This window comes from Somniosus microcephalus, chromosome 29 (assembly GCF_052327205.1).
Source record: "Somniosus microcephalus isolate GS21.2 chromosome 29, FLI_Smic_1.0, whole genome shotgun sequence".
Lineage (NCBI taxonomy): Eukaryota > Metazoa > Chordata > Chondrichthyes > Squaliformes > Somniosidae > Somniosus > Somniosus microcephalus.
Window position 1 is genome coordinate 30980382 of NC_141015.1, and position 19079 is coordinate 30999460.

A 19079-nucleotide genomic window follows, 5' to 3' on the forward strand; every position below is an offset into this window, starting at 1 on the left:
AGTCTTTAGTTTCTTTGTGCTTTATTGTTTTCAAATGTACAATAAACACAGTTGGTGATTTCATGTTAATTGCTTGGCTATAATGTATTGTATGTTAATATACAATTTGTTTGCGGTGCCCATTTTCAGACACTTGTCAAATATTTTCTCTGCCATTATAACCCTGAATGTCTAATTCAAGGTAGTGATTTAAAAAAAATCCATGACAATTTGTGTGAGGTTCCTCATTACACAATCAACTTAAGTAAAATGTGTTCTAGTAATGACTGTTTTTAATATAAAATTCAAAACCATTTCCGGGACGGGTGTGTTTCCGAGGAATATACAGTACACCGGGTCGGTGGGGGAATGGAATGACAGTTTGGAAAGAGTATGTACAATGTTTAATTTGCTGCCTACGCCCTGATTAAAAGATAAATTATGATTTTTTTTAATGCAATGGATTGTACCTGCAGCAACAATTGAATCATAAAATCCAGTTGTTGGATTTTCTCATTTTTAAAACATAAGACTGCACATGAAAGCGCCAAGTTGTGTCGGGTCTGTCAAATTTTTTATTTTAGGCGAGATACCCCAATTTTGTGGAAGATAAAAAAAAAACCTGCTTCTGCGCCTTTTACTGTGACTAAACTAACGCGGTCCCATTCATCAACATGGATTCACGCTCAATTTATCTTCAAATCTCACCATAAGGTAAAAAAAAACCCGGCGTGCACTTTAGCAATATTAATAAGCTAGTCTGGGGGGGCGGGGGGTGCAGAATTATCAGTGAGAAACGAAATGAGATCATTTTTATTCCGTCCCTTGCAACAGGTACTTGCTACTTCTGCAAAATGTTAAACACCCAGAAGCAGACAGGGTAATCCGCAATGAGGTGGGTGTTTTTTTATTTATTGTTTAAAAGAGGCGGCTGCTCGTTGCATGAAGTCAGTGGGACCCAGCAGCAGCGGCCAGACCTGGCGTCTACCGCTCGCAGCGACCACAGGCAGCAAGAGCCAAGCTTTGGGGCTATCGACAGGAGAGCAGGCTGGGCTTGGTGCGCGTGCGCAATCCCTCACCTGTCAATCAGCCCTGCCTCACCGTCCACTGTTTCAAACACGGGGGGGGAATCCCATCTCATTTAAAATTGCACAGGCGGGTGGGGAAAGCTGTCTGTTCGTGGATTGTTTATCATATTACAAACAAAAAGAGCAATTTAATTGTTGAGGCAGGGATAGAATGCGGGAAGGGATGTTAGTTGGGCGCTTCCTCTCCCTCTACACCCCCCTCCTCACTGCGGAGAATGGTCGGGGCGATCCGGGCTCCGTTTCGTGCAGCGCTCGCGGTGACCAAGGGCTGGGCGCTTGGAGACGCGACGCAGCGCAGCGCCTCTGTCCTTTACTCTGCACCGCTCAAAGTCACCGCGGTGCTGCTTTGCAACACGTTCACACTCTTTCACCTGCTTTTATTTCTTTTTTCCCCCCCAAAAATATATTTTTTTGTACAGTTGCATGCACTGGGGAGGAAAACCAAAGAGCAGAGAGAATGAACATGTCAGTGATTTCTCTACAGGAGTATGAGTTTGAGAAACAGTTCGATGAAAGGGGAGCCATAGAATGGATGCAGGAGAACTGGTGAGTGGATGCAATGCATTGCAGGTGTGTAAAGCCACACAGTCAAGCCCATAGCGCAGGGATGTAACGCTTTATTTTTTTATTTCCAGATATATGCACAAACGTAGATTGAAAATGCAGCCTGGGCTTCGTTTTTATCAATATTCATAGAAAAATAGGATCCATCTGCTTCTGAAGAGTAGGAGCAGTTGATGGTAGACTCGTGAAGCTAATTGTATTTTTGCATTTTAAAAAGCCTTCCTTGCAATTAAAGCTAAGATCTATGACCTAATTTTATGTGACAGTGTACAGTAATCGGGGTGTAACCGTGTCTCAGTGTACTGGGGCTGCAGGTGAACAGATTGGAATAGGGTGGATACACTCAACACAATGCAGACTGTGCTTAGATTAGACACAGTAAAAGCATTCATTATAGCAACAGTCAGTCCATATAGTGATACTAATTGCTCAGCTGGTGTGATTCAGGAACCACAGATCTGAGAATGGCTGGCTTAGAATATTCCTTGTGTCATTGAGAGCATCGATTGCTAACTTTCACTTTGTCTATAGACCTGTCAGATACACTTAAGTCATGTGCATGTTACTTGGGGCCATAATTATTTCAAAACTCGACAGTAGATGCATTACATTTACTGTGATAATTTGCAGCCTGTATAGTGAATACCAGAAACGTGGTACTTTAAAGATTGTAAAAAAGTGATTGTCATCTTTAAAGTCAGACAAATGGTATCCATTGACACTGCGTAACTAGTTCTGTATTTACGGGAGATTATGACATGTTATTAGCTGGACGTGTTTGCAGTGGTAACTATGCACAATCTTTTGTCCTGCCTCCAACTACTTTGCAACAAAGTCGAACATTGCTATAAACCGCTTTACTTAGTAACCAAACATTGAGATTAGTTTAAATACAGTACATATTTTATCTTGCACTCATCCACCCCATTAGAAACAACAGAAAATATTTTTGTCTGCAGCTAAATAATATTACTGTTCAATTCCTTGCTGGTCATTAGGTCTAGTCATTAAATCTATTTATGGGCAAGATAATATCCCAGGCATGATGAAGCGACTACTTTGAGGTTACTGTGGGATACAGATAATCCATAAGTGACCCTGATTTTGTAATCCACGAGTGAAGAAATCACAAGTGGGTTATTCAGTACAAATTTACAGTGGCAACCTTGGTTTATATCTTGCCCGCTTTGGAAACGTTTGTAAGTTGATTATTTGTAACTTTTTTTCTTTCAAACATCAATAGCAACACGTATGTTTTAACATGACATCGGCCAAAAACTTTCCCCTAACTCTCAAGTTCTGCAAAATTCGGTTGACATTGTGTGACCATGGAACTAGGTTCACATAACATTAAAGAGAAAGGACTATAAATCACCTGCTATCAAAAAATGCTGTGATGCGAATGGGATCTGTTGTGGGCTTATAATTAAAAATGGAATTCATTTGCAGAGGCCCAAAGTATTGCATATTTCTACTCAAATGTGCCGTATAGAGTGAAGCCTGAGGAACTGTACACTTATTAATGATAGAATACTCAATATTGCCGTTCTGCCACCAGCTATCTGCGAAAAAGTTTTTTAGTTAGAATAACGTTTCTGCAACCCTGGGGAGGAGATGTCTTCTGTGCACTGAATGCAACAAAGAACGCCTTTCCGATTTTACAGCACCAAGAGTACGGAGGAACAAAAAAGTAAAATATTGCGGATGCTGGAAATCTGAACTAAAAACAGAAAATGCTGGAAATACTCAGCAGGTCAGGCAGCATCTGTGGCGAGAGAAACAGAGTTAGCGTTTCAGGTCGATGACCTTTCGTCAGAACTGGAAAATGTTACAGATGTAACGGGTTTTAAGCAGGTACAGAGGCAGGGAAAGCGGGGAGGGGAGGAAAGAACAAAAGGGACAGTGTGGCAGGCAGGAGAGATTAAATGATATAAAAGGTGTGATACAACAAAGCAAAAGGGGGTGGTAATGGGACAAGTAAAGAAACAAAAGATGGGTCCAGAGCTGTGGATGGGAATAGCAGAAACATCACCAGCAGCTGCTGTCCAAAAAAAAAAATGGGGGCAGAAGATTATGATCTGGAATTGTTGAAGTCAATGTCAGGAGTACGGAGAAGATTGCTCTCCCTCCATTAATGCTGCAATTGTTCAGACTGCTGAGCTCCGGGAGACAGCCCAGCCACAGGCTAAACACACAGTAAAATGCTGCAGATCCTGGAAATCTGAAAACAAAAGCGGAACAGGCTGGAATTACTCAGCAAATCAGACAGCATCTGTGGGGAAACCGAAGTCAGATGAGGTCTCAATCCTCTTCCTCAGGACCGGGAATGTCATCTGACTTCTGTTCTTCCACAGACCTGCTGGGTATTTCCAGCTTTTTTTGTTTTGTTCTCAACTGCAGGTTAATCAGGTTTTCAGGGCGCACTTGATTCAGTGATAATTCACTGTCATCTGTCACTGGCTGAACTAAGGTTGAGACAGGTTGGATTAGCAAATAGGCACTCATTTATTTAAATCCTAAAATAATGTATTTTTTGACTACTCTTGCAAAGAGTGAGAATTATAGCATACAGTTCCTTTAGCATTGGGAACCCAAAATATACATTATTGCTATGTATTGTATTGCACAAGCTTTAAGATTTAAAAAAAAACCTATGGACTTAAACTTGACACTTGGCAAGTAGGCATTCCAACCAATGGTTATAATTAGTAACCCTCTTTTAACATATTTTTGATCTGTACTGTGAAAAAAAATTCTGCATATTGGTTTAAAAAATGCATTGCTTGACTGCAAATGATCTTTGTCATAGAACGATATTCTATATATTCTTACCTGTCCCAAGATTTCTTCACCATTTTATGTCTTCAATTGTAGTACCTGTACATCCAAGTCTGGGAACCAATCACATTATTCCTTGCGATGTTAAAAGCCAAAATCTGCTGTCTAACCTTTTAACCTTTCTTCCTTTTTGCCCTCGACACACACAAACAAATTAATAGATTGGTTTTGAGTGGCGATGTGATGCCAACTGCATTATCAAACACCAATTAGTGGGAATGACAACTTTGAAATGAAAAAAATTAACCACATATGGTGCAAGTGCTGTAAAATTATCTCTTACAAAAAAGAAATCTTGAAAATTAGATCTGTGCAGTGTGTAGTGCTTTATCTGTAACTTTGCTGAATTGAAGTACTGCTTTGTCTGGCACACAGTATGATTTGATTTAATCGTGTTGCGCTTAGAGGTAAAATGATCACAATTTCAGTCATAGTATCTTTCAACCTGTGCAAATGTTATGTTTCAGTATTTTCTCCTCGGCCAATTTTCTCACCCCAGCCCAGAGATCAACTAACTCGGCCTAGAGCAGGGATCAAATTTGCGACTGTCCTGTTCTATATAGCTCACTGGGTGAATTCAGTCAGCCATTGGAGAGTCCACATTTCAATGTTTCAACAAAGATGAAACACAAAATCAAGGCCTAGAAATTTGTCTCTGGCGGTGGTGCCAAACGGGTGGTATCGGGTCGGCCGCTCTTTATACGCAGTGCCTGATGGTCAGATCCATTGCAGTCATTGCAACAGGCGCTGTGTATAACAGGCAGCCGATCAGATACCCACCCGACACAAATTTATAGACCCAAGCCTTGGTAAATGCAGTTACTCCAGCTTTCAGTCTGAAGGATGAACTTCAGGACGTACTAAAAATATTTGTTGCAGAAGCTGATGGCCTTCATTGCAAGAAGTAACTATATCCTGCTCAGACACTTATTTAAAAAAAATGAAAAGCACTATTTATGCAATTTTAAATACAATAATTCATATATATTTCAATGTGACCATCTTTGTGAGCAAGCAAAATTGTGATCTATCCCATTGACTTCTTGAATTATATTAGGACAGTGTCAATATACTGTATATCGTTCATTATTTTTGGACTGTTACACCGTAAGGAATTTTAAGCTGAAAAAAATTACTTTACATATTGCATTGTATTACATAGGCCCTGAAATTAGGACCGGGAGCTTGCCGCGCATGCAAGCCCCCGATGTGCATTCACCCTGCGCGCCAACATCTGAAGCCCGGGCCTGCTTGCATTTCCTGTCACAGGCCTGGTTCAGCTGTCGGCGCGATGTGCTTACCTGATCCAGCGGCGTAGTTAGTGCGATGTGCCAGCTGGGGTCAGGTGAGCACTGTGCAGCCAATCAGGGGAGGGGAAACTCATTCATGAGTTTGACAGTAAGAGCTGTCAAACTCATGAAAAGTATGGGCTGCCAAAACACTACTTTAACTTTAAATAAAATTTTAAAAAACATCCCACTGATTATATATTAACTATAAATAAGTTTTTAAAAATGTTTTAAACAATTAATCCATTTTTTGAAAAAAATAATTTTTTTTTAAATAGGGTCTAAAACTAAACTTACCATCCTGTAAATTCTTTAAAAATAATAAACCTGTGGAAAAAAAATTTCTACATTGTACTAAAAGCCCACTTACCTGTAAAACTAAGTACTTACGTCTGGTTTTTCCACGCATAAAAACCGGAGGCCTTTACACTCGGGCAACTCTTGGGGGGGGGGAAAAAAAGGAATTTCACTGCGCACGCGCTGCCTGTGCAGTCGCGCGCGTTCTGCCTCTTAACCCCTTGGGTCAGAGGACAGGAAATGCCGGTTTTCAGCGCATGCGCTGTGCATGCTGAAAACCGGCAATTCCTCCGGGCACACGCGTGAGTACCCCATCCTTACTCACGCGTTGTGCCCGGAATTACTGGGCCATAGTATTTACAGCACAGAAACAAGCCATTCAGCTCAACCGGTCCATGCTGGTGTTTATGCTCCACACGAGTCTCCTCCCACCCTTCTTCTAACCCAATCAACATCTATTATTCCTTTCTCCCTTGTGTTTATCTGGCTTCCCCCTAAATGCATCTATGCTATTCACCTCAACTACTCCCTCTGGTAGCGAGTTCCACATTCTAACCACTCCCTGGGTAAATTCCTTAATTCCCTATTGGATTTATTAGTGTCTATCTTATATTTATAGCCCCTAGTTCTGGTCTCCCCCACAAGTGGAAACATTTTCTCTACGTCTACCCGATCAAACCCTTTCATAATCGTAAAGACCTCTATCAGGTCACCCCATCAGTCTTCGCTTTTCTAGAGAAAAGAGCCCCAGCCTGTTCAATCTTTCCTGATAGGTATAACCTCTCAGTTCTGGTATCATCCTAGTAAATCTCTTTTGCACCTTCCCCAGTGCCTAAATATCCTTTTTATAATATGGAGATCAGAATTGCTTGGTCTAGCCAAAATTCTATACAGATTTAACAATGTCTCTGCTTTTCAATGTTATCCCTCTAGAAATGAACCCCAGTGTTTTGTTTGCTTTTTTTAATGGTCTTATTAACCTGTGTTGCTACATTTAGTTATTTGTGTATCTGTACCCTCAGATCCCTCTGCTCTTCTACCTCATTTAGACACTTGGGGCTGGATTTTGTCAATGGAGACGTGCTGGAGGCGGGACTTCTGCCTTCTGGGTTTCAGTCCCGCCCCCAGCGACATCTGATCAACCCACGCTATTTTCCCTTGATTGGCCTTGCTAAGCCCGCCCTGTGGGCTTACCAGCCAATTAAGGGAAAGCCGGTGACACATGACATCAGCGTATGACGCTTCATCTGTCTCTCATTTTTCGACAGATGAATTGTCAGCATTTGACAGCTTTGAGAAGCTGTCAAACACTGACAATCTCTGTTCCAAGGTGAGCCCTTGCACAAAGGCTCACCAAGACCTCTCTCCTCAGCAGAAAGCAGATGGCTGCTGCATCTAAGAATGCAGCAGCCATTCTGTCATCTCTGCCGTTGAGATGAGGCACCTCCGGATCCTCAACGGTTGAAGCCTGCAGAAAGAAGCAAAGGTAAGGAAACCTTTCCAATACTTTACACTCACCTCTCATAATTAACTGTCCACACCTGCACCCATCACTCACCTCTTCAGCTGACATTTTGACCCCTCTTACCCCCGCTGACCCTGGCGTCGGGAAGCCCGCAATTGCAGGCGTAAAATGGGGAAAAGCCTCCAAACTACCTGTTAACGGGCAGTTAATTGGCTCTAATCCCCTTCTCGCCTTGAGGAGACTCAGGGACCTGCCTCCTGGGAAGATGACACGGAGGCGGGTTGGGAGCGGGGTTGGTACCCGCTCCCAGTTTCTGCCATTTTCCCGGCAGTCCCGCCTCCTCAAGGCTGGTAAAATCCAGCCCATCTTTCAAAGGAGTATGTGACCTCCTTATTTTTCCTACTAAAATATACTACTTCACACTTGCCTATATTGAAGTTCATTTGCCAATTACACGCCCATTCTGCAAGTTTACTAATGTGTTTTCTTGCAATCCTCCTCTGTATTAACTACTCCCCCCAATTTGGTGTAGTCTGCAAATTTTGAAACTGTACTTTTTATAATACCTTTGCTTTCTGTCTTACAAAAGTAAGATGAAGACATATTCTATATTTAAAAACATGCTCATAATTGACTAAAAGGTTAGTCCTATTGCGCAGCTGTTCATTATCTTTGATTAGCAACGGTTGGAAAAAAGCTTATAATTGAGCAATATCTTTTGTTCATATATTAGAAAATAAAACTAAATAATCCAACAAGTATGACTTGCTGTAGCTTAAACAACTTCTAACAGACAATCCAGACAGATTACAACAGGAGCTTTGAAAGAACCGCACAACATATTAATTTCCGGTGTTGTGGGCACAAGATCCTTCTTACACTCGAGATGTAGTCTGTAGAGCTCATGGTACTTTGTCCATTTTCTGGAGAACAACTTAAAGTAGACATTCTCAAATTTAGAATTTAAGCAAAACTACTTCCTCTGGTGGGAGAGTCCAGTACAAGGGGGCAGAACCTTAAAATTAGAGCCAGGCCGTTCAGGGGTGGTGTCAGGAACCACACTTTTACACAAAGGGTAGTGGAAATCTGGAACCCTCTTCCCCCAAAAAGCTGTTGAGGCTCAATTGAAAATTTCAAAACTGAGATTGATAGATTTTTGTTAGGCAAGGGTATTCAGGGTTACGGAACTAAGCCGGGTAGATGGAGTTAAGATACAGATCAGCCATGATCTAATTGAATGACAGAACCGGCTCGAGGGGCTGAATGGCCTCCTCCTGTTCCTATGTAAGCCATGTAAAGTTCTGTTTCTAATACCCACAACATTTCCTGCACAATTACATCATTAATATGTAGATAATTTTCTACATTCTATGATGAATTTTTTTCTGTTCATAGGCGCTTTAAAATATAGAAAGCCTTGTGCCTCAACGTTTTCAATAAATTATTGGAGCACGGTTAAGTTGTGATCTAATTTCTGCTTCTGGATAACTCCGTCCCTGGGTTTAATGTTTTTTTTTCTGATTCTGGATCAATTTGCATGGGAAAGCGATTTGTTCATATAAGTAGTTTAGTTGTTAATTAGCTGAAAGTTAAAGAGAGGAAATGGCAAACATAAAACTTTTAAGTATGAAGAAAAATAATGAATATAGAATGGCTTGTTGCAATACAGAGGTACTATGTCCCTGCATACCAAATAAAAGGAAATGGTAGTAGCGGCAAATTACAATGTTATCAACTTTAATTTGTATTCATTCATAATAAAATGCAGTCTAATTGGTGGTAATCAGCATAGAAACATAGAAGATAGGAGCAGGAGTAGGCCATTCGGCCCCTCGAGCCTGCTCCGCCATTCAATGCGATCATGGCTGATCATCCAAATTCAGTACCCGGTCCCTGCTTTCTCCCCATACCCCTTGATCCCTTTAGCCTTAAGAAATATATCCAACTCCTTCTTGAATATATTTAATGTATTGGCCTCTACTGCCTTCTGTGGTAGAGAATTCCACAGGTTCACCACTCTCTGGGTGAAGAAATTCCTCCTCATTTCTGTCCTAAATGGCCTACCCCTTATCCTTAGACTGTGACCCCTGGTTCTAGACTCCCTGACCATCGGGAACATCCTTCCTGCATCTAGTCTGTCCAGTCCTGTCAGAATTTTATAAGTTTCAATGAGATCCCCTCTCGTTCTTCTAAACTCCAGCGAGTACAAGCCCAATCGACCCAATCTCTCCTCATACGTCATTCCTGCCATCCCAGGTATCAGCCTGGTGAATCTTCGCTGAACTCCTTCCATGGCAAGAACATCCTTCCTCAGATAAGGCGACCAAAACTGCACACAATACTCAAGATATGGTCTCACCAAGGCCCTGTATAACTGCAGCAAGACATCCTTGTTCCTATACTCAAACCCTCTCGCTACGAAGGCCAACATGCCATTTGCTTTCTTAACCGCCTGCTGCACCTGCATGCTTACCTTCAGCGACTGGTGCACAAGGACACCCAGGTCTCGTTGCACTTCCCCTTCTCCCAATCTATTGCCATTCAGATAATCTGCCTTCCTGTTTTTGCCACCAAAGTGGATAACCTCGCATTTATCCACGTTATATTGCATCTGCCATGCTTTTGCCCAATCACCCAACCTGTCCAAATCATCCTGGAGTTTCTTGGCATCCTCCTCACAGCACACACGCCCACCCAGCTTTGTGTCATCTGCAACTTTGGAGATATTGGCCTAGAAATTCAGTTGTTTGCGCCAGCCGCTAGCGCCTTAGGAGGAGGAGATGTGGGGCGCTAGGCGACTAGCGGCCAGGCGCAGCGCGATCTGCGCCTCTCCCCAACTTCAGTAAAGATTTAGCAGTGGCGCAAAGCCTTTGCGCGCGCTCAGCTGCGCGCGCAGATCCTGACGTCATTTCATCGTGCAACGCCCTTTGTGTGCCCCAAACCGGAAATTGAGTGGCGCCGGCCTATTGTGCGACTGGTAGAGGGGAACGGTTCCCAATCGCTGTGGGGGGCGCTATTTAAAGGGGACTCCTCCTGCAGTATAAGTGGCAGCCATTTTGTGCCAATCCCTCTGTGTGAGAGACGGATATTTGGAGAGAGACAAAGGCAGAGAGCTTTCTGCTTTGACTCAGCGCTCGCACAGGTACTTGTGGCTTCAGGCCAGAGCTTTGCACTTGGATTTCACTTTCAGTGCCATAGCCTTGAGTCGCCACATATAATGGGGGCTGCAATGGGTGGAAACGTTGGCTTTCTGCATTGCATTCAAAGGGATCAGAGACGCCGTGAGAGAGTGCCAGTCATGGCCAGACGGAGATTGGCCAACAGGCGTCAGCACAGGAGGCCTTACCCACCCAGGTATACCGCCAGCAGTTCTCATATCTGAACATGTCTGAGGAGCAGTGTGTTCGGAGGATGCGATTCAGAAGGGAGGTGGTCACTGAGATCTGCCACCTGCTTCGCAGAGATCTGCAGCCACAGCTGAGGAGCAGGACGTCTCTGTCGGTGGCAGTGAAGGTGACGGTGGCTCTCAACTTCGATGCCACTGGCTCCTTCCAATCCGCTACTGGGGACATTGCCAACATCTCCCAGTTCGCGGAACATTGCTGCATCCGCCAGGTGAACAATGCCCTTTTCAGAAGGAGACGTCAGTACATCTCCTTCCCCATGACCCTGGACAAGCAGCAAGAGCGTGCAATTGGATTTGGAAGAATAGCGGGCTTCCCCGTGGTTGAGGGCGTAGAACTGATGAACCAGCAATGGTCAGGCCTTGCTTCAAGGCTGCAGTGTGCAGGACATGGCAGCCAAACAAGTCGACCCTTCCCCTTTAAGAGCTGACCGGCGCCAGCATGTCTGCCTTCATTGAGCAACTCGCCGCACCTGCGCTGCGCCCGTCCTCGGTGTTAGCGCCCCGGATCGCCAGCTTAGCGCCTAATGATAGTCGTGCATCGCCTGCTTTAGCGCAGCAGCAACCTCTTGGGGCGATGCAACTGAATATCGGCGAAGGTGGCGCGAAGTTGTGCCGGGCGCAAACTTTAGCGGCCGCCCGGCTGTAGCGCCCCAAACGTGGCTATACTGAATTTCTGGGCCATTACATCTAGTTCCCTTGTCTAGATCATTAATATATATTGTGAATAGCTTGGGCCCAAGGACCGATCCCTGCGGTACCCCACTAGTCACTGCCTGCCACTTGGAAAAAGACCCGTTTATTCCAACTCTTTGCTTTCTGTCTGCCAACCAGTTCTCTATCCAAGTCAATACCTTGCTCCCAATCCCATGTGCCTCAACTTTACACGCTGATCTCTTATGTGGGACCTTGTCGAAAGCCTTTTGAAAGTCCAAATACACCACATCCACTGGTTCTCCCTTATCTATTTTACCAGTTACATCCTCAAAAAATTCCAAGTAAAAGTTCTATTTAGCTGCAGTGCACATGCACCTTTAATAATCAATGTTTTAGTGGCAAAGTAAGACAGAGTTGAAAGACTGGCTGGTGAATTGTGATATATGTAGTGCATGTTGCATATTTGCCAGTGCACCTTTATCAAAGTACATTCATGAAACATGATTGCATTAACGCCTTTCAGAACCATGCCTTTGTCAACAGGCATAATGCTGCAGATCAGACTTTGACGTAAAGCTTCTGTTTGAATAAGTTTCTTGTGCTAATAAAGTCAAGCATAGGGATTTTAGTAATCACCTGTAAGCCGGTCTCCGTATTCCAGGCTGTAAAGTACCACAATAATTATTTGCAGTGGACTACACTTTTGAAACATGTCAGCAAGCCAAATCTGAACATTGGCTCAATGGTATGCAGCATCTGTGGAGAGAGAAACAGAGTTAATGTTTCAGGTCGATGACCTTTTGTCTTTTCAGAAAATGTTGGAAATACTCAGCAGGTCAGGCAGCATCTGTGGAGCGAGAAACAGTTAACGTTTCAGATCGGTGACCCTTCGTCAGACCTGCTGAGTGTCTCCAACAAAATGACAAACTTTTTACCAGGATTATTATCCACATAAATCCTATTGGGTTAGTTTAATGGAACTGAATTCTAAAATGGCTCTACAGTGTCAGTTATTTTTGAGAGAACGCCTGAATAAAAGAACTTATTTTCCAGACATGTGCAAAGTTCAAGATCAGAATGTCAGACAACAATCAAAGTTCTAAAGGACCATGGGCCCACTTTGACGTAATCATGGTGTTCTGTGATTGTTCATTGACAGAACCTGCGATTACTTCAAGCAGAGACATCTGTTGCTTGTAAATTACTTCAAAGCAACTATGACTCTGCATCGGCAATGTGATGTGCTGTTCTGTTGTAGATTTTTTTTTTAAAGATGCATTTAAGCTGCCACAGGTATGCATCTGAGGCTGTGCCCATGTACATTTTTGATTGTGCCAATCTTAGTTGCACTCATCCGTTACGTTTATGTGGAAAATATAACTGGAAACCAGTTTACTGTTTCAAGATTTACTCTGGGATCATTTAGTTTAACTTGAATCCGAGATTATGCTCAGCTCTGCCAACACTCCCAATAATGGTGTAATGCACCTTGTATTAAATATTGTGCAACAGCAATACTTCAAAGTCAGGCAAAAATGGCTTTTAAATTCACTTAAGTCACTTGTAGTGTTAGTAGGACGCTGGCTCCTAATTGGAAATCTGCATGCATGTGGGTTCCATATTATTAATAATTACTAGCAGTAATTACTTGCAGCATTACACATGGTGAGTCAGCGGTTACGTTGCAAGAGGTGCTGGGGTATGGAAGTGGGAAATGAAAGAATTTGGAAAGAAATTCCTAAGAGATCTCCCCAGAGAAAATGGAATAATTGTTTTTACTTGGCACTTAGAAATAATTAATAATTTTTTCATACCCGCTGCAGATACATTTACATAAAAAATAAACCTCTGCATGTAATATGGGGAAGCATCTCTTTCTACTGTCTTACCTGTTTATCGCATGGGCGATTATCTTATATTTATGTCCCCTTGTCTTGGACTCCCCCACAAGTGGAAATATTTTCTCTGTCTACCCTATCAAACCCCCCCGCCTTCTCTTTTCTAGACAAAAGACACCAGTCTGTTCAGTCTTTCCTGATAGTTATAGCCTCTCGGTTCTGGTATCATCCTTGTAAATCTTTTTTTGCATTTTCTCCAGTGCCTCTATATCCTTTTTGTAATATGGAGACCAGAACTGTGCACAGTACTCCAAGTGTGGTCTAACCAAGGTTCTATACAAGATTAACAGAACCCTTTTGCTTTTCAATTGTATTCCTCTAGAAATATAATCATTAAAATGGGAATTGGATAAGTAATTGAAAAGGAAGAATATAAAAGGATATTTGGAAAAGACAGAGATATTAGATTAGAGTTGATAGTTCCAGTTGAATAGTCCCCCAGGTATGATGGGCTAAATCGCCTCCGTCTTGCATTCTAGATGCTGAGCAGCTGTTTCCCCTGGCTGGAGAGTCTAGAACTAGGGAGCATAGTCTCAGGATAAGTGGTCAGCCATTTAGGACTGAGATGAGCAATTTCTTCATTGAGGGTTGTGAATCTTTGGAATCCTTTACCCCAGAGGGCTGTGGATGCTCAGTCAATGAGTATATTCAAGGCTGAGATCGATAGATTTTTGGACTCTTAAGGGATATGGGGATTGGGCAGGATAGTGGAGTTGAGGTCGAAGATCAGCCATGATCTTATTGAATGGCAGAGCAGGCTCCAGGGGCCGTATAGTCTACTCCTCCTATTTCTGATGTTCTGATGCTAACCAGGAAACTCAAAAGAGCTGACCAACAGTTTAAAAAAACTAACATCTGATAACAGGCTAATGACATGTAGTTACATTGAAAGTGCAGTCATAAACTGGTGTACCCAATATTTCATTGGAATTTTATTTTATTTCTTGCAGAGAAATTGTGGGTAAATATTGATGGTCTCTATTGCCAGATCTGATAAATTGATTTAAAAATGTTTACAGGATTGTCACAATGACACATAGGCACTCCTCTGACTCCTGCTCCTCAGTTCACACTGACACTCTTCCTCCCTTTGCCCTCACGTCACACTTGCCTTCTTCACCCCTTCCCACCCAGTACATGCTTGCACACTTCTCCCTCTTCCCTCTCAATTCGAGCTGGCACTCGTCCTCCTCTCTCCCAATTCAAGATGCAACTCTTCTGCAAGCCCCTCAGTTCTCACACTGGCACTCTTTTCTCCCCCTACCCTCCTGCCAATTCATGCTGGCACGCATCTCCCCCCTCCTACCACACTTCATGTGGTTGTTTGTATTTAGATGACTTTGCTTACCATCTAAAAGGGGCAGCAACTGCAAAAGAACTGTTAGATCATTAATTTGCTAATTTCTCTTACTTTTTAAACGCTCCCATTCAGCGGTTTCCCAGCACGTGTTGCCTGCAGCAGTAGGAGTGCTTGTTCTGCTATAGGCAGCTTCTGTTAACACCAGCATGTCTTTTTGTCAGGTAATCAATCCAATCCCATTCGCCCTTGTACAAGCAGTGTGGCTCTTTAGACACTGGGAAAAATATTTCCTAGTTCTGATCATTTTTTAAAAACATAATGATCCACTTACAGTAGTTGCCTTTTGAGAGAAAAAGGATTTGCAATTAGATTACAGGAAACTCTTTATTATCCGGCACCGACGGGACCGGCGTGGTGCCGGTTTATCAAAAAGTCCGGATTACAGTGAGGTATAGTTTAAAAGGTACGAGAGCTCCGTACACAGCAACAAATCCAGGCTTCCCTGTTGCTTAGCAACATGTGCAGGAACTCCGGCCACAGACCAAGCGTCCCTGCTGCTTAGCAACAAGTGCATGAACCCCAGTTACACAGCCACAGATCCAGGAACTGCCACTAATATGAAGTAAAACTTACCTGAACCTACTCCTGAATTTTGCCAGTTAACAGATTTCCAGTTATTTAGGTGCCGGTTAAAAGTGCAAAATTGTTTCGGAGCAAGTTCTAACTTCATAAAATATATACAGAAGGATTTTTTAAGTCCAAACACTGCATGTTTTATCTTACTGGTTATCTGAAATTCTCTTGGCTTTTATTCATGATACAGAATGTTTTTCTTTTATGTCATACTTTCATTTTAAGATTACAAGTCTTATAAACACTTCCCCCCTCCCCCCTCCATTTGTGTAATTTATAAAGTTCAAACAAAGAATATAAGAACTAATAGCAGGAGTCGGCCATTAGGCCCTTTGAGCCTGCTCCGCCATTCAATAAGATCATGGCTGATCTTCTCCCTCAACTCCACCTTCCCGCACTGTCCCCATACCTCTTGAATCCCTTAGTTCCCAAAAATCTATCGCTCTCTGTCTTGAATATACTCCACAACTGAGCATTCACCGCTCTCTGGGGTAGTGAATTCCAACGATTCCTTTGAGTGAAGAAATTTCTCATCTCAGTCCTAAATGGCTGACCCCTTAATCTGAGACTGTGATCCCATATTCTAGATTCCCCAGCCAGGGGAAACATCCTCCCATCAACTACCCTGTCAAGCCCCTTAAGAATTTTGTATGTTTCAATGAGATTACCTCTCATTCTTCTAAACTCTAGGGAATATAGGCCTAGTCTACTCAATCTCTCCTCCATAGGACAATCCCCTGATTCCAGGAATCAGTCTAATGAACCTTCATCGCACTCCCTCAAAGGCAAGTACAGGTAGAACATCCCGAATCTGGCAACCTCGGGACCGAGGCTGAGCCGGTTTTCGGGTTTTTCTGGACTTCGGTACGTGTTTCTGATGTCCAAAGTCCGGAAGCGCCCGAGCCCAGGTTGCGATATTTCCGGACTTCGGACATCAGAAACACGTGCCGAGTCCGGAAATGCCTGGGCCCAGGTTCCGGTTTTTGGTAAGCCTCCCTCGGGGTGTCTGGATTCCGGAACATTTTACGGATTCCGGACCCCTGCCACCAATCATCCCGGATTCCAGAACATTCCGGAACTCCGGATTTGGGACGCTCAACCTGTATATCCTTCCTTAGAAAAGTGAAAAGATCATTGGTTTAAAGCTCATGCATGCTGGAAGAGACTCTCTGCAATAGGATACCCAAGTGAAGATCCAAATAAGATTGGGTGTTGCGATTCAATGAGAATTATTGTTTTTCAAATAGAATGCTGCGCTCTTTCATAAAATTGAATCAAAGGACGTTCTATCCACCCTTATACTGAATTTGAGTCTTTCAATTGGTCCAGGTAAAATAAGCTCAAATCAGACCTCAAATTCTGTAGATTCAGGAAAATTTGTGTGTTCCAAGGCAGTGTCAGTGTAAACTGAAATCCATCCTTGGGATTGAATTCATGCTGAGGCTGATTCAGCAAATAACCTACTCATGGAATCGAGATTCAATTCCTTCAATACATATGTGTATACATTGTCCATGCTACATATCCACTGAATTGCCTATATGGATGTGCAAAACATACTAAAGAAAAACTTCTCCTACATTACCTGAGACTGAACACCATAACCGTCTATCCTTGCAAAACTGAATTATTGATATTATGCCACGAGTTTGCTGTATAGTCATAGCAGAAGAGTACTCTATAGGTGTCAGGCTTGTAACACTGTTGTCTCCGAGTCAGAAGGTTGTAGATTCTAGCCCCATTTCCAGGTCGTGAGCACACAATCTAGGCTGGCACTTCAGTACAGTACTGAACGGAGTGCAGCACTGTCGGAGGTGTTGTCTTTTGGATGAGACGTTAAACTGAGGCCCTGTCTGTTCTCAGGTGGGTGTAAAAGATCCCATGTTACTAGTCAAAGAAGAGCACAGGTGGTGTTCTGGTGTTCTGCCCAATATTTATCCCTCAACCATATAATGAGCAGCAGAGAAATACTGGGGGGGAAAAAAGTTTTACTTGTTTACAGGATGTGAGCGTCACTGGCAAGGCCAGCATTTATTGCCCATCCCTAATTGCCCTCGAGAAGGTGATGGTGAGCCGCCTTCTTGAACCACTGCAGTCCTTCTTTGTATATAAGAGCATAAGAAATAGGAGTTGGAGTCGGCCGTTTGGCCCTTCAAGCCTGCCCTGCCATTCAACAAGATCATGGCTGATCTTCTACCTCAAGTCCACCTTCCTGCACTATCCCAATATCCCTTAATTCCCTTCCTTCCCAAAAATTTATCTACCTCTGTCTTGAATATACTCAACGACTGAGCATCCACAGCTCTCTGGGGTAGAGAATTCCAAAGATTCACAACCCTTTGAGTGAAGAAATTTCTCCTCATCTCAGTCCTAAATGGACTACCCTTTATTCTGTGACTGTGACCCCATGTTCTAGATTCCCCAACCAGGGAAAACATTTTCCCAACATTAACCCTGTCAAGCCCCTTAAGAATTTTATGTTTCAATTAGATCACCTCTCATTCTTCTATACTCTACTCGATCCCTCCTCGATCCCTCCTCATAGGTCAATCCCCTCATCCCAGGAACCAGTCTAGTGAACCTTCGCTGCACTCCCTCAAAGGCAAGTATGTCTTTCCTTGGGTAAGGAGACCAGAACTGTACACAGCACTCCAGGTGTGGCCTCACCAATGCCCTGTATAATTGTAGTAAGACTTTTTTACTCTTATACTCTAAACCCTTTGTAGCGGTTTGCGGTACAACTGAGTGGCTTGCTAGGCCGTTTCAGAGGGCAGTTAAGAGTCAACCACATTGCTATGGGTCTGGAGTCGCATGTAGGCCAGACCGGGTAAGGACGGCAGATTTATGGTCATCATTACTGGTACTAGCTTTTTATTCCAGATTTATTTAATTAACTGAATTTTTATTCTCAGCTGCCGTGGTGGGATTTGAACTTGCGTCTCTGGATTACTAGTCCAGTAACATCACCGCTACGCTGCCGTAACCTCGCAGTCAAAACAATTGCAGCGTTTCTATAACCTAGGATTCTGGGCTGAAATGTTTGCCATCTCACTTTGTTTGTAGTTATAGACCAGTTGTGCCAACAGAAATCACTTTGCATCACCATTGACATCATTTGAGATTAGGAGGAAATCAGCTGAATTACATGGCACAATATGATATTGGTGCAGCACAAAAGATGGCACAGTACCAACAAGAAATAAGAACATAATGACAGCAAAAGGCGCTGGGATCACGCCATCTGGCTCTCCTCTCAATTTTCCGTTTGGGTTACTGAAATCTACTAAGGATGCCAGAACCTGACTGACTGTAAAAGTCAGTGATTGCTGAGCATTCAAATTTAGCATGTTCAGCTCGGGGACATCATCCTGGGCCCAGCTTTCACATCATCTGCCGATTTACAATCAGTTTGATCGCTCCTCTTCCATCCTTGGTTCCAGAATTGTTTCCATGGTGTCCAACTGCCTGTTAGAGATCAAGTCTAGGATGAGCCAGAACTTTCTTCATCTCAACAGCAACAAGACCGAAGTCGTGTTGTTTGGCTCCCACCAGAAACCGTGTGCTTTAGGCATCAAATCCATCACCCACCCTGCCTGCATGCTCAGACTAAACAGGTAGGTGTGCAACCTCCAGAACTTTGCCCACCCACTTCACCCCCACAATTGTCA

The 19079-nt window shown here is 43.2% G+C and overlaps 1 protein-coding gene across 2 annotated transcripts in view; it reads left to right on the forward strand.

Annotated features, from left to right (window-relative positions):
• The first annotated feature begins 1335 nt into the window (after positions 1-1335).
• Positions 1336-19079, forward strand: part of LOC147098605 (very long chain fatty acid elongase 6-like) — an 81162-nt gene continuing 63418 nt past the window's right edge. Inside the window, exons 1-2 of one of the 2 annotated variants that reach the window (XM_085970522.1) lie at positions 1526-1613; positions 18852-19025. In XM_085970522.1, the coding sequence (XP_085826648.1) occupies positions 18862-19025 (164 nt within the window). In that variant the 5' untranslated portion in view covers positions 1526-1613; positions 18852-18861. Of the gene's footprint in view, positions 1614-18851; positions 19026-19079 lie in introns of both variants that reach the window. The other variant, XM_085970523.1, reaches the window with a different exon arrangement.